Source organism: Capricornis sumatraensis, chromosome X (genome assembly GCF_032405125.1).
Source record: "Capricornis sumatraensis isolate serow.1 chromosome X, serow.2, whole genome shotgun sequence".
NCBI lineage: Eukaryota > Metazoa > Chordata > Mammalia > Artiodactyla > Bovidae > Capricornis > Capricornis sumatraensis.
In genome coordinates this window covers 33962865-33978818 of record NC_091092.1, presented here as the reverse complement: position 1 = coordinate 33978818, position 15954 = coordinate 33962865, and the positions used below count along the sequence as shown (strand labels likewise).

General features: G+C 36.5%; 1 protein-coding gene across 3 annotated transcripts in view; it reads right to left on the bottom strand.

Annotated features, from left to right (window-relative positions):
• The window catches only part of TENM1 (teneurin transmembrane protein 1), a 624193-nt gene that overhangs the window by 269677 nt on the left and 338562 nt on the right, over positions 1-15954 (bottom strand). For all 3 annotated transcript variants that reach the window (XM_068962599.1, XM_068962601.1, XM_068962600.1), the window contains exons 7-9: positions 7539-7738; positions 6191-6401; positions 1221-1322 (exon numbers count right to left, since the gene is read on the bottom strand). In XM_068962599.1, the coding sequence (XP_068818700.1) occupies positions 1221-1322; positions 6191-6401; positions 7539-7738 (513 nt within the window). The remainder of the gene's footprint in view (positions 1-1220; positions 1323-6190; positions 6402-7538; positions 7739-15954) is intronic.

Sequence of the window (15954 nt, the reverse complement as noted above, 5' to 3'; positions counted from 1 at the left end):
TATAAAAACACCCTGAGTGAAGAAATTATTTCAAGCACTTGCTTTCGATACTCTTAAACAACTATCATCATCACCATCGTCATTATTATAAGTTAGGATTTGTCTCTCTTTTGGTGTTTCTTCCTCAAGCAGATAAAATTCATAAAACTAGGAGGGAGGTATTCCTATTATAGAGTGTTATCTTTCAAAAGTTGGCCATTTAGAGATTGGTACCGGATAGATGTCTGTGCCTATTCCAGCTGTGCAAACCTTCATTGGAACATTCACTTTGCTCTGTCATTCTTAGTCTTCTTATTAAAAAAATATGGACCTCCCTGAGGGCAGGGCCTATATCTCATCTTATTCATTTTTTTCCATACCAGCCATAACCTCTGCTTCTACCCTCCAACCTCTTTAAGATCTATTGGAGAACTGGGAATCTAGCAAGTGCTATTGAATTCTCTGCTGAATAGAATTTAATCTAAAGAAACTGAGTGGCTGAGAAACCTGAGATGAAAGTATTAGCAGGCTGAGAACTTTAAGAACACATTGTGAACAAGCAGAAAGTATCTCTAAAGTATTGATAATAACTGTAAGCCTATGGGGAAAACCCAGCATGATTTACCCACAGCTTTTCAAGAATTAAACTATGGGCAAGTCTGGTTTAGTAAGTTTGAAACTTTAACTTCTGCCTTCCCAGTCTTTCCCTTATAAGCTACTCAGCCAGCTGGTGACTGTCCACCTCTTCCTGTTTACCCTAATTTGTATAAGTGGTTACCCAAAGTTCCTCCATTATAAATGAGTTTATGAAGGGAATAGAAGTACTGAGTTGGCCGAAAGGTTTGCTTGGGCTTTTCCATAAGATGCTATGGAAAAACCTGAATTAACTTTTTGGCCAATCCAATATCATGGAGTGGTTGGTTTCAGAGGATCCAGGTATCTCAGTGGCTAGATAACCTTAGTTAAGTGATTTGACTTCTCTGATGTTATTTCTTTGCCCATTAAACCGGGATAATAGATCTATATCATAGGATTATTATACAATATATGAATTAAAAGTACCACAAAATGTTGAGAATGGTGCCTGGTAGAGCAAGTGCTCAACTTTTGGTAGAGACCATCGGGGGTGTTGCTACTGCTACTATCACTCCTATCCCTCCTCCTCTTCCTATTGTTACTAATTCTAAGTTCTCAAGTGACATCAAGTTCCCTAACCAATCGGTAAAACAGGGCAACCTTACCTCTAGCACAGTCAGGTCCAAGGAATCCTGGGAAGCAGTGACAATGGCCAGAGATACATTCTCCATTTCCATTGCAATTTGTCGAACAGTCATCCATTATTTCTATTAATAGAGAGAAAAAGAAGAAAAAAAAAGAACAAACCTATAGGCTATAGAGTCTTTATTTTTTTCTAAATTGCAAAAACCCTGGGCCTATAACAATCTTTGCCCTCTGCTGTCTACAAAGCACTTACTGTCTAAAGTCAGATGCCAAAGATTTCTGTAAGAGGTCACAGTACCAAATTATTTAAAGCACCCTGGATTTGCTGAATTGGCTATTCAAGAGTGGGACTAAAAACCAACCTCACCTCTAAAATGCATCAAGGGTCTAGATGAGCTGTATTCTTAAAAGACATTCATGATAAAACTAAAAATATACTAGGATTATAGGTCATTTCTCAAAAGCAAAAAGGGCTTTAAAATATAACCCAGAAAATGAAGTCTATTGTTTATTTTTTAAATTTAGGTGGTAGCAAAGAAAAATGTCTTCTCTATCACCTTAAAATGTTTAATCTACTATCTTGACAGCTTAAATATGATAATCAGGTATTTCATTTTCACTAATAAGTGACAATGGAAAGCTTTTAAAGTAAGTGTTCATATTAAACTCACCACCATGAAAAGCACTAGAACCTAAGCATTTTGTTGAGAAATGCTTTCTTGGCTGTAAATGCCTATCAGTTCTTTGCCACTAATTTCCCTTCAATCCATTCTTAGAGAAGAATAGGTTTCAGGGGGAATTGAGAAGGCTTTAAAGGTGCCCGTACATAGTTCTGGTGACATAGTATCTTCAATACAACAGAACTTTGACCAATCTTGTGCTAAGTAACTTAATTGAAGAGTTATAAAGTTTTATAAAAATCAGTCTCTGACAATGATATTGAAAACTGTTTTTAGTTTAAAATTTTATTTGAGTGTAACAGCATCAAATTCCAAGTCCACGACCTATTATGATATGTATACTTTACTCCTGCAGTTTAAAAAAACCCCACCTTTTCATGACTTTTTTCCGTACATTTTCTATAACTTAGCACTCCTGGATCCTGACTTTTATGTTCTGGCCCATTACACTCATACTTCTCATAGGCACCAGTTTTTTCTTTTCAATCCAAACCATCTACTTCATCTAGTTTTACTTGGATAAGCTATTTCCAATCAGAAGGAAATATTCTAGTAAGTAGTCTTGGTGTCTTCCACTGAACTCTGAGAATTCATAATGAGAGTTGAGAAACAGCATTTCTTCAATTGTGGCCTTTTGACCACCTACATCAGGAGGATCACCTGAAGTACTTAAAATGCAGATACCCGAGCTTCACACCAGATTTATTGACTCTATCTCTGAGGATATTAGTCATGCTCAGTTGCTCAGTGGTGTTCAACTCTGCAGCCTCAACGACTGTAGCCCACCAGGCTCCTCTGCTCATGAAACTTTCCAGGCAAGAACACTGGAGTGGGGTGCCATTTTCTACTCCAGGGGATCTTCCTGACCCAGGGATCAAACCTGCATCTCTTGGGTCTCCTGCATTGGCAGGAGGACTCTTTACCTCTAGCACCACTTGGGAAGCCCCCATTTCTGAAGATGCAGCCCAGTAATCTACATTCTAACAAATACCTCAAGTGACCCTGCAGGTGAAGACTGAATTAACGCATTGAGAACTAGTACTTCTAGACTTGGAATTCTGCCTTGGGCAGAAGAAAAGCAAGAGGAAAAACGTGGCATCTTGTCCATTTAGGGGATCCTTAGGAAGCTGAGAATGAATCCAGTGGCCGTGTTGGGTGGCTATCCTATCTACAGAGATTATTCTTCTGACATCCATATGAACACATCAGATTCTTTTTTGCAAGTTTACAATGGTCTGTTCTCTGATCCCTGTGCTAGAAAACTGAACTGGATAAGACCTGACACATGGCATTTGCTGAAAACTGGGCTGGCAGGAATGTAACATTTGACAATGAGCTAACCACTTTTTAACTCATTAAAACATTAGTTATTTTCAGAAAATCATACCTTTATTTAAAAGATCATTACAAAAAGGCACAAAGAGTCTTATTTCTTTTCATTCAGAGATGGAACAATTATTATCTCTTTTCTTGTTTTGCTTTCTTGTACCAAAAAGAAGTGGCCATTCTTAAATCTACATTTGGATTTTCCCTGCCCTGCATGGTTAATAGGAGGCTATAGAGGAAAATTTCAAAGGTAAATATACTTGAATTTAATTTCATACCAGGTCGTATTGACAGCTTCATGGAAGCAGCCTTGTGGGAATGTAGCTACCGGAGAGAGAAAATGTTTAATAAAATTTGCTATCAAAATAAATAAAAATCTCTCTGGCTTATTGACTATCTAAGAATTGTCCCGAGGCCCGTAATGCTGCACAGAGCTTAACACCTGCAATGCAAATGAGAAGAGAAGGCAATGGAGGAGGTTTTGGAAGCTGCCACCTCCACTGGGTATCAAAGAGACATTGGGATAGCCTAGGGACTCCAGAAGAGGATGGCTACAGCAGAAACACATAAATAACTAGTGATGAAAAAGAATGTGCTTTTCTATTTATAATGGCCTGCAGGAAGTTTGTCTTCTATCTTTTAAATCTTACTCCAGAATCACTTCCTAGACACCAGTTCATTAGAGTTGAGAATTATTTTAAAGTTCTATGATTAAAACCCTGTTCTTATGCTAGAGCTTTGGGATCTGCATCTGCGCTGATGATGGGTTTTGCTTCTGGCAGATTTTCTCATGGGAGAAACCAAACCTAATGAATAATCCTATGGAATGAGAATGTTCTAAAGAGCAGGGGCTTGGAATCAGAGATATTGAGTGTCCCCAATATCAATTTTGCCACTTGCTGGCTGTGAGACTTCTTTACTCATCCCAAGTCTCTGATTTCTTATTTGTAATATAAGTACCACTATACCTATGCTAGGCTTGTGATGAGAATCAAACAAGATAACTGAATGTAGAGTGCTTGGGGCAGAATGACACCCCATTAATGGTATATATTATCATGTTATTGAGCTGGTTGGTGAAGACTTTGGCTTATTCATAACTTTGTCCATGAAACTAGAAAATAACATATAGTAATACAGGCTAGTTGCTCGCCTATATTAGTCACTCAATAAATGGTTATTATGCTGTTTTGATCCCTATGAGCAGACCAAATATAGTTACGATCAATCCAACTGATTATAATATTACCACATAATAGACAAAGGAACAAATATATCATCCTCTTTTAACAATTACAAAAACATAAAAATAATGGGGAGAATTGAGAGTAAATAATTTATATACCTTTCACATTTTGGCAAATTTACTTGAATTCTCTTTAAGTGAAATTGTAGGAGAAATAAGAAACAGACTTGCATAAGGAAGAAGCAAATATGTTGTTGCATATGAAACTAAGAGCTTAATCTCTGGATAATAGGAAATTATATCTCAAAGGTTAGGGTCTTTGGGAAAGGAATTAAGGGACATGAAAAAAACTCCAAGTGTGTTTCTGGGTCTATTGATTTTTGAAAGGTTAATAGCTTGGTTAGTGTTTTAACTTGAACTTAGGGGTAAGGATAACAGCAAGAGAGAAAATCCTTTTCACAAATATTTTCAGTATTCTAATTGCTCTGATTTCTTAGGAGAAACTCAATCTCTCATATCTGATTAGTTTGCATTATCAAAACTGAGTCTTGGTGGACAAATATCATGAAAGATGCAATTGTTGAATTTGCCCCTACTGAATCTCTGAGAAGCAAAACAGTGTCATGACTTAAAAAAAATTTTATATATATATATATATATATATACAATTTAACAAACACTTTGTCTTTTGAAGATGTAAGATCAGTGGAGCTTTTCTCTAAGGGGAAAATCATTGGTGCATTTTTATTGCCTTTCTGATTACTTTAGAGGCAAGTTTTTGATAATCTGTGGCTGGAATACCATTTTATACTGACAAAAGGTCTTCAGCATCAAGTAAAAATAGAATATAATTGTTATAAAGAGCAGATGGTATATCTATTAACAATCAACATGATATCCTAAACATATGGTAGAACAGGTTAACTAAAGGATAAAGTGGTGAGAATTGTATAGAAAACTGACAGCTGTAAAATATTTTCCCTTCTTTTAAAAGACATGTGTTTCACGAAAATTCACACAGTAAAATACTGTGTCTATGAGTTGTATACTCTTAGGGCTCTAAATTTGCTAAAGAGCTCAGCTTTATTCATACAAAGGGTTATATAAAGGCGAATGATTTCACCTCCCAAAATGACAAGAGTGAGCTGTCTCTGATTAACTAGGGTGAAAATGAGTAAGAGTGTGTGTAGACATTGTACTGAAAAGAACATTCTTTAATAGGCTCTGAGTGCAGTGAACAAGTCATTGTGATGATTTTTAAACTAAACAGTTCTAAAGAAAGAACTCTGAATGACCCAAGTTATTATCCTTAAGACTCTTCTCTATGCTCAGGTTGTATTTTGCAATCTTAATGTTTCCAGAATCAGTTGTTCTAAAGAAGAACTGGATTGATGCTAGGTTTTCCATTTCAAAAAGGTATTTATTTGCTTTTTCTTTTTAAATAGAACTTGAATTAACAGGGCTTCTCTTGCTTATTTCCCTTCTTCATGAAGGTTTTCATCTATGTAGTCTCAGTAATAGTGTTATCCAGGGTATTATTCCTGTTGAAAACATATAAAAAGGAGCATGGCAGGTATCCTAAGATAGCCGCAAATAATGGAGCATTTTAAAAATCTTAATCTGCATTTAAACAACATTACTGACAACAACAATGTAAACCTGTCTCATTGTGACGTATCCTGAGTAATGACTTTAAGACAGAACGAGCAATAAGCTTCAATAACATCTGTATCGCTTTCATCATTGTGTCTTTCTGGAGTTATGCTGTCGATTCAAAATCATAGGCAAGGCAGCTTACCAATGGCTGTAGTTAACACAAATACTTGTTCCATCTTTTTTCCATCATTGTAAAATGCCAGATACCAAGGCCCTTGGTCCATATATTCTATGAAACCTGTTTCCTGCAGTGAGGTTAAGATTAGGTTCCGAGGAGAATGCTGGGTATCATCAGAGCTCTTGGAGTCCTGTTTGACCAGTTGTTTTCCATCCATTAGCTTTACAAAATCAAACTGGAACAAATGCAAACATAGATATGAGCCACGACTTTTACCTCTAGACTGATAAACATCTCTCACGTCAATTATGATACTTCATACTTCTTTGCTCTGGAAGTGGGCAGAGTGGGAAAAGAGGCAATTCATTCTTAAGTACATCTAAACCCCAAAGCATATTATTAATTCTGAAAACAAAATAACCCTTCACAATATTTATAAATGTTACCAACCCTTCAGTTTTAGAGTATTAAAAATAATTGTTTAAAAATAATAAAGCAAGATATAGAAGACTTATTTGGTATTATGCAAGAGAATCTTGATATTTTACAAAAAGTATCTGATAGAAGATACTTGAAAATAGACATTTCCCTTGAAATGTTACCATGATCATCATTACAAATTAAAGTTTTTTAGTTTTGAAAACTAATAAATGAATAGTCCAAACATTCACCATAATGTACTACTTTTGTGATAACACAATGAAATATTCAAAGACCTTGTCCTCTTTTCTTTTATCCCTAATCGGACAAGAACATGGCACAGGTATCCCAAGCCCAGGATGGTTACCATTCCTTATGCTACTTAGATGGAGCAGGGCCTCAAATGGGTTCGTGTAGGAAGAGATAAGGGAAAGAAATGAAGGGAAATGAAGTGCCAAAGGTTTCTAGAAGGGTCTTGTAAACCATAGAGGTTTTACCTATTTAAGTTTTTCTTAACAATAATAAGGAACATGTTTTACCTACAAGACAAAACATGCCTTTTTGACTCATTTTCCTCTTGATTTGTATTCCTTTATTGGGACAACAGGTCAGGAATGTATGGAATCAGTGGAGAGGTGGGCACCAAGACTAAAAAAGAGGAGGGGGCTGGGAAGGCTCATGACCATCCTGTTCCAGGAAGCAGAACTTCAGTTGCAAGAATATTTTCTTAAACTTCCTTTTTTGAATCTGTTTTGCTAAATTCTAGTTGTTATTGCTCAATAGCATCTTTTTTTTTTTTCATTCGCTTGACTGTGATTATTCTGGATATTTGCTCATTACAAAATTGTCTGCCATCACCTTTGACTCCCAGATACTTTGCAAGTCACAAACCCTGAACTATTTATCCTGCCACTCTCTGAAAGGGTCAAGAAATATCTACAATATCAAATACCTGAGTGTGTGTAGGTGGAATGTTTCTTCTGCCATAAATTCCCAGCAGTGAGTCCTTGGCTAAAGAAATATTGAATTTCAGATATATAGGATGGTGGATAGTAATCTGAAAACGCCAGAATAAGCCAGGTGGAATGGTCTGCATGACCTGTGCACCAATGTCAACTTCTCCAGTGTCTATTGCCCGTCCCTTCTGAAACACTGGTTTTAAAAATAAAGAAAATTATTCATAATATTAGTCAGTTGATAAAACAATGATTTTTAGATTTTCAAGAACATATATATCAAATCAGACTTACTCAGCTCTTCCTTCTTTTTCACCCCACCCATCTTGTAAAACCTTATCCAAATTAACGATCTCCAAGGAGTCTTTCCCAACCAACCACTGTATAAGTCTCTCCTTCCTCTTAAGTACTATTGCGCTTATTTCCATCATTTGAGTCATTTTAACCATTATTTACTGAACTTTGTCTTGGTAGCTGTAGGAGCTACATACAGCTGTATAGGAGATACAGCTATAAGTGAAAGGTAGTCATGTCCAACTCTTTGTGATCCCATTGACTATAGAGTCCATAGAATTCTGCAGCCCAGAGTACTGGAGTGGGTAGCTGTTCCCTTCTCCAGGGGATCTTCCCAACCCTGGAATTGAACCAGGGTCTCCTGCATTGCAGGTGGATTCTTTACCAGCTGAGGTACCAGGGAAACCCCAGGAGATATCTCCTTTATGATGGGCTTCCTTGGTGGCTCAGATGGTAAAGGAGATACAAAGATGAGTGAAATAAAGTTCTTGCTCTCAAGGAACTTTGAATATAAGATAGAAAAATAGGGCAAATATGCAAATATCCACATTGTAAAGGAAAATACTTGCATTGGGTATACAAAATAAGGAAAGGTATTTGATCAGAGGATACTCATCATTCCTGGCTGTCTGAACCCCCTTTATATCCTTCTATTTTCTTCTTAGCACTTATCACCACTTAGTATAACATGTGTTTTACTTATTTCTTGTTTATCACCTGTTTTCACCTGATAGAATATAAAGTCTATGAGGCTGTGGCTCTTCTGTTTATTGCTTTATCTCCAGGAACCAGAAGAATGTAGTTCTGTGGTCAGTACATTTTTATTCAATGAATAAACAAATGAGTGAATCAGAAAAGCATATTTATGGGAAGTGGTACTCAAGATGAGCCTTAAAGGATAGAAAGGATTTCAACAGAGTTGAAGAATTTTTTGTGGGGAAGAATTTTCCATGTGAAAGGAACAGCTTGAACCCAAACAAAGAGAGACTCTATAAAGCTAAGGTGCAGGGTATGTGTATGTAGGTAGAAGCAGCTGGAAGTAGGGTTAGAGGGAAAGGATGGAAGGCGAAGTGTATCTGATAAGGCATCAGTATCCAAAATATATAAAGAACTCATACAACTCAATAACAAAAATGCAAATAATCCAATTTTTAAAAATGGACAAAGGACTTGAGTATATATATTTTCCAAAGAAGATATATTAATGACCAATAGGTATATGAAAGATGTTTAACATCACTAATCACTGGGGAAATGCAAATCAAAATCACAGTGAGATATCCCCTTACTCCTGTTAGGCTGGATATTATCAAAAAGACAAGAGATAAATGTTGGTGAGGACGTGGAGAAAAGAAAACCCTTGTGGACTGTTGGTGGGAATGCAAAATGAAAGTGAAAGTGAAAATTGCTTAGTTATGTCCAACTCTTTGCGACCGCATGGACTATACAGTCCATGGAATTCTCCAGGCCAGAATACTCGAGTAGGTAGCCTTTTCCTTTTCCAGGGATCTTCCCAACCCAGATTTTGAACCCAGGTCTCCATTATTGCAGGTGGATTCTTTACCAGCTGAGCCACAAAGGAAGCCAAAAATAGAACTACCATATGATACAGCATTGCTACTCCTGGGTATATATCCAAAGAAATTGAAATCAGGATCCCACATTCATTGCAGCATTATTCACAATAGCCAAGATATGGAAACAACCTGAATGTCCTTCAGTGGATAAATGGATAAAGAAGATGAATCTGAAGGGCATTGTGCTTAGTGAAATAAGGAAGACAGACAAAAGTTGATTTCATACAAACAAGAATAGAATGCTGGTTGCCAGGGCTGGAGGGAGGGGGGAATGGGGTGATATAGGTCAAAGGAAACAAATTTTCACTTATAAAAAGTTTTGAGGCTCTAATATACAGCATAGTGAATATAGTTAATGATATGGTAATATATACTTGAAAATTGCTATGAGTAAATATTAAGTATTTTCAACCACACACACACACACACACACACACACACACACACACACACGAGCTGACATGTGTTAATGATGTGAGGTAATAAATGTTTTCATTATCTTGATCTTGGTAACCATTTTACAATATATATATATATCAAGTATCATGATGTATACTTTAAATATATATGACCATATTTGTCAATTATGCCACAATTAGGTTAAAAAAATCACATATTATCTGGGAAGTGTAAAGCTGGATTATCCTAAGGAATGGTACAAATATCAATTAACTTCAGATTACTATAAATTCAAAAATCTTATTGTAATTTTAAGCATAAATACTAAAAGATAAAAATTTATTTTTGAACTAGCATAGAGAAAATAGTACTGAGATAAAAATAACTTATTCTAAATGAAGACAAGAAAGGGAAGACAGACTAGATGCGTCAATTAGAAAGCATGAGGAAGATGGAAGATAAATTTCATATATCTATATCTTTACCATCTGAGCCACCAGGGAAGCCCCATATATCTGTATGTGTGTGTGTGTCTGTGTTAGTTGCTCTCAGTCATGTCCGACTCTTTGCAACCCCATGGACTGTAGCTCGCCAGACTCCTCTGTCCATGGGATTCTCCAGGCAAGAAAACTGGAGTGGGTTGCCATTTCCTTCTCCCATATATCTATATCTATCATTAAAAATAAGGAGTCATGAACCAGACATTTGTGTTAAACAGTAAGAACCACCAATCTGAATGAAGAAGAAAAATCTAATTATATATTTCTTATAAAAAAATCTAAACTATAAAGATATTATTATTTATAATAATTATTTATAACAATAAAGCAACTTATTATATATACAAATTATAATATATTATATAAACAAATTGTTATATAATAATTACTATAATAATAATTTATTATTTATAACAATGCCAAAGAGTGCTCAAACTATCACACAATTGCACCCATCTCACATGCCAGCAAAGTAATGCTCAAAATTCTCCAAGCCAAGCTTCAACAGTACGTGAACCGTGGACCTCCAGATGTTCAAGCTGGATTTAGAAAAGGCAGAGGATCCAGAGATCAAATTACTGACATCCGTTGGAATATCGAAAAAACAAGAGAGTTCCAGGAAAACATCTACTTCTGCTTTATTGACTATGCCAAAGCCTTTGAAAGAGATGGGAATACCAGACCACCTCACCTGCCTCTTGGGAAATCTGTATACAGGTTGAGAAGCACCAGTTAGAAATGTACATGGAACAATGGACTGGTCCCAAATTGGGAAAGGAGTACGTCAAGGCTATATATTGTCACCCTGCTTATTTAACTTCTATGCAGAGTACATCATGCAAAATGCCAGTCTGCATGAAGCACAAGCTGGGATAACGATTGCAGGGAAAAATATTAGCCTCAGATATGCAGATGACACCACCCTTATGGCAGAAAGTGAAGAAGAACTAAAGAGCCTCTTGACGAAAGTGAAAGAGGAGTGAAAAAGTTGGCTTAAAGCTCAACATTCAGAAAACGAAGATCATGGCATCCGGTCCCATCACTTCATGGGAAATAGATGGGGAAACAGTGGAAACAGTGACATACTTTATTTTTTGGGCTCCAAAATCACTGCAGATGGTGACTGTAGCCATGAAATTGAAAGATGCTTGCTCCTTGGAAGAAAAGTTATGACCAACCTAGACAGCATATTAAAAAGCAGAGATATTACTTTGCCAACAAAGGTCTGTCTAGTCAAAGCTAGTCAAAGGTTTTTCCAGTAGTCATGTATGGATGTGAGTGTTGGTCTATAAAGAAAGCTGAGTGCCGAAGAATTGATGCTTTTGAACTGTGAGGTTGGAGAAAACTCTTGAGAGTCCCTTGGACAGCAAGGAGATCAAACCAGTCCATCCTAGAGGAAATCTGTCCTGAATATTCATTCAAATGACTGATGTTGAAGCTGAAACTCCAATACTTTGACCACCTGATGCAAAGAGCTGACTCAATGGAAAAGACCCTGATGCTGGGAAAGATTGAAGGCAGGAGAAGGGGACGACAGAGGATGAGATGGTTGGATGGCATCACCGACTCAATGGACCTGCTGCTGCTGCTGCTGCTAAGTCACTTCAGTCTTGAGTTTGGGTAGACTTCAGGAGTTGGTGATGGACAGGGAGGCCTGGCATGCTGCAGTCCGTGGGGTCACAAAGAGTCAGACACGACTGAGCGATTGAACTGAACTTGAACTGAATGGATAACAATAAATCAAATTATTTCCCCAGGAAGAAAAGATGCTTTCACTGCGGTGGCCCAGGTTCAATCCCTGGTTGGAGAACTTAGATCTTGTGAGTTCCCAAGTAACACTCATGTTTCTTGGTCCTCAGTGCACACACTGAGATGCAAGGTTCTAAGAACCCTGGGAACCTAGGGGTGAGGGATGCAGGAGGAGGGAGTCAAAACTCTTAAGTTTGAGTGACTTAGTAGCAAAAACAGGAAACCTATAAAGAGCTGGTTAGTGTGAGAGAATGTTAGTGTATCAGGTCTTTATTGTTTTGTTGTCATATTTTCAAATTATTTCTGATGTGCTGGCTTAATATAAGTTTCTCTGGGATTCTTTGTTATGTGGTGGTGGGAACAGAAGCACAGTGGCAAGAATTGAGTTGGCCTTGGTTTTGAGCAAGGAGGATTACATCTCAGGAGGGCAAGCTCAATTTGGCCTTATTTCACACGCCTTTATATTTTTCAGCCATCAACTCCTTTTCCACACCAAACACAGTTTAAAAACACACATGGTCTCTGTCCTTTGTGTTCACCAGCTATAAAATTAACAGCCCATTAAGAAACACACCTGCAGTGGCTTTATTCAGAGGCCAGTGCCTTGCAGCTTTTAACTCCCTAAAATACCTCCATTATCGCTTTTTCTGTTAAGGCCAAGAGTAATAACTATTTTAAGAATGTTCACTGTTAACTGTTAATAATAGATTTCAAATGCAATTTTGAACATAATTATGTATTACAGGACACATAATTTTGTGAAATTGACATTTATAATAAAATACACCCTTTGAGATCATAAGTGACCAACTGAGGACCTTATTTTTCAGTGGAAGTTATTTTTTCCATGTGAGACAGAAGTTTGGTCCATAAAGGGTTGATTATACATTTAACTCTCAAGGTCCTGGAGCAGACAGATCTCTTCAATGAGCAGTACTTAACAGACTATATTTATGTGGACACTTCTATTCTCAACTTAATGTTCAGTTTATCCAACTGCTAGCCTCATTAAGGGCTTTTATCACTGGTTAAAATTCATCATTTGGCCATGCAAACAATATTATAAATATAAGACAATTTAAAATGTTTTAGGTTCAGCAAATAGTATTTTAAAGGTGCTGAAAATGGTCTCCAATGAATGCAGATGTTGTCATTTTTAAAAACTCAGGACAAAACTGGCTGATGGACATTAACCTTTTTTTTTTGACATTAACCTTTATATATGAGCCATACCAAATGCTACAGTATCTCTCTCGTCTGCATTTTATAGCATCATATATTGTATAAGGCCACTTTAATGTTATTCAATAAATCAAAAGAAACTTGTGAAGTTGTGTTGTTGGAGTTTCCTGGTTTTTAGAATTACTAAATATACAAAGCATATATACATGTCATCTATAAAATGATTTTAAAAGAAGATGGTCTTACCCTTTGAGAACTGGTATTATAGTTAAGACAAGGTAGTTAAAGAGACAGGGTAACATGAATGAACATGTGGACTATAATTTAAATAAAAATAGCAAAGCAAGTTTTTTTGCAGATTTGGTATTAGAAAAATTCTCACAGCTTGCAGATACAAAATTTCTCAGCCCCTAACCTTTTAGAGCTTAGCGCATCAGAAAGGAAAGTTATCTCCCTGTTAGCAATTTACTTCACTAAATAGACTGCTCCATTTTCACTTCTCTCAAAACTAGTTATCGATTACAATATAATGATTATTGGTTAATTTATTATTTCATTAGTTTTTCTTAACGTAGTTCAAAGGGGAAAACCAAAGAGAAGGAAATTACATGCAAAAAAACAATATGTAGTGTGATTTCATGATGAAATTCTGTATCAATATAGGTAAGTGGAATACTTTTGGACAAACTTTACGTTGACTCTGATTCTTCATTTGCAAATCGTCAGTGCCAGAGTTAAAATATAGCACTAGGGTACAGATTTTGTAATATTCATGTTTTAATTGCCATTTAATCAGTTATTTTACTGAAGTATATCAGAAGGCTCTAGAAGAACATATTCTCTAATAACAAATGCCTCCTGCACAAATTCAAGAAGGGCAGAGAGCCACGGATTATATCAAGCTGTGAAGTACTGTAGTTATCACAGTCTCACCAATATCCACCAATTTAGTTTGAGCTAAACACTCTCTTTATAGGTTGCAACACAGGCATCAACTGCTGAGTAGGAAAAAAACAATGGCAGACAGGCCAGGTTGAAGGATGGCAAACTGGTGATGCAAAGGAAAAGGTCAATCTACCTGTAAGATTAAATAGATGGAGGAACTGGTGACAGACATCAGGTGTAGTGGTTCTATTGACTAAACCAAAGTTTCATTGAGACACATACCTGAATACTAATAATGTGATTATAATAGTGTTGTTCTGATAAGATAGGTTGTTTCTTGCAAGAAAAACTATGACAAACCTAGACAGCATATTAAAAAGCAGAGATATTACTTTGCCAGCAAAGGTCCACCTAGTCAAAGCTATGGTTTTTCCAGTAGTCATATATAGATGTGAGAGTTGGACCATAAAGAAAGCTGAGTACTGAAGAATCTATGCTTTTGAACTGTGGTGTTGGAGAAGACTCTTGAGAGTCCCTTGGACAGGAAGGTGATCAAACCAGTCAATCCTAAACAAAATGAGTCCTGTATATTCATTGGAAGGAGTGATGCTGAAGCTCCAACACTTTGGCCACCTGATGCGAAGAACTGACTCATTGGAAAAGACCCTGATGCTGGGAAAGATGAAAGCAGGAGGAGAAGGGGACGACAGAGGATGAGATGGTTGGATGGTATCACCGACTTGATGGACATGAGTTTGACTGAACTCTGGGAGTTGGTGATGGACAGGGAGGCCTGGCGTGCTGCGATTCATGGGGTCGCAAAGAGTCAGACACGACTGAGACTGAACTGAACTGAAAAAACAATATTCTAGACATATAAGTGTGTTTATTTTTTTAATATAACTAGACTGCATTCAGTGATTCTGTGTAAAACTCAATGGGACATTCCTAGAAGAGATTGATGCATGGTTATTTACAAGATTCCACTACCAGGTCCTTGTGTAAAAATCACTAGGTAAAGGCTATGGTTGTACCCATAACAACAATCTTACAGTCTTTTAAAGACATTTGAAAATTCCATAAAAAGTATCTAAGCTAAAAAAGTACCACTTTAATGGAAGGGGATGTTGTTCAATGATATAAAAAAGAAATAAGCCTTAAGGTCCTGGTTCCCCTTCATTTCATCCTATAGCATATTCCAAACCATTAAAAGACACAGTCAAATGGCTTTGGTACGGTCTTTCACCTGAATTAGTCCTAGTGTGTGTCTCATGATTTAAGTACCATCTTCTCTGTGTTCTTTCAAATATAATAAGTGTTTCATAGTAACAAATCATTGTGAAATTTAGAATATTTGTGCTTGGAGCAAAATAATTTTATTCCCAGTGATCAAAAGGTGTTCAGAGATGAAAAGGAGACAGTAAAAAACCTATCCTGTCCATCTATGTGGCTTTGTATAATTTTCCTTATGTGAACCATTCAAGAAAAAGATGTATTCAACACTCACTTTCCAGATAGTGTATTACACATGCCTTTCATATTGTTAGACCCAGTAGTAGGCAAGAGAAAGAAAAGGAAGAATGAACCTTGGATGTAGTAGGTGCTTGGTAATTGCTACTTTAATAAATTAATAAAATAAAATAGTAATCTTGATAATTTATTTAGTACTGTTGATCATTTACTTTGACATTTCAGTACAAGGTTTGGTGGGAGGAAGAATTGAAGTCATCTATACACATAGATCTTTGGGAATTAACTGTGAATAAAATATGCTCAAAAATGAAATATCTCTGTTTTACTGACACTGATAATACATAGCTGATTGT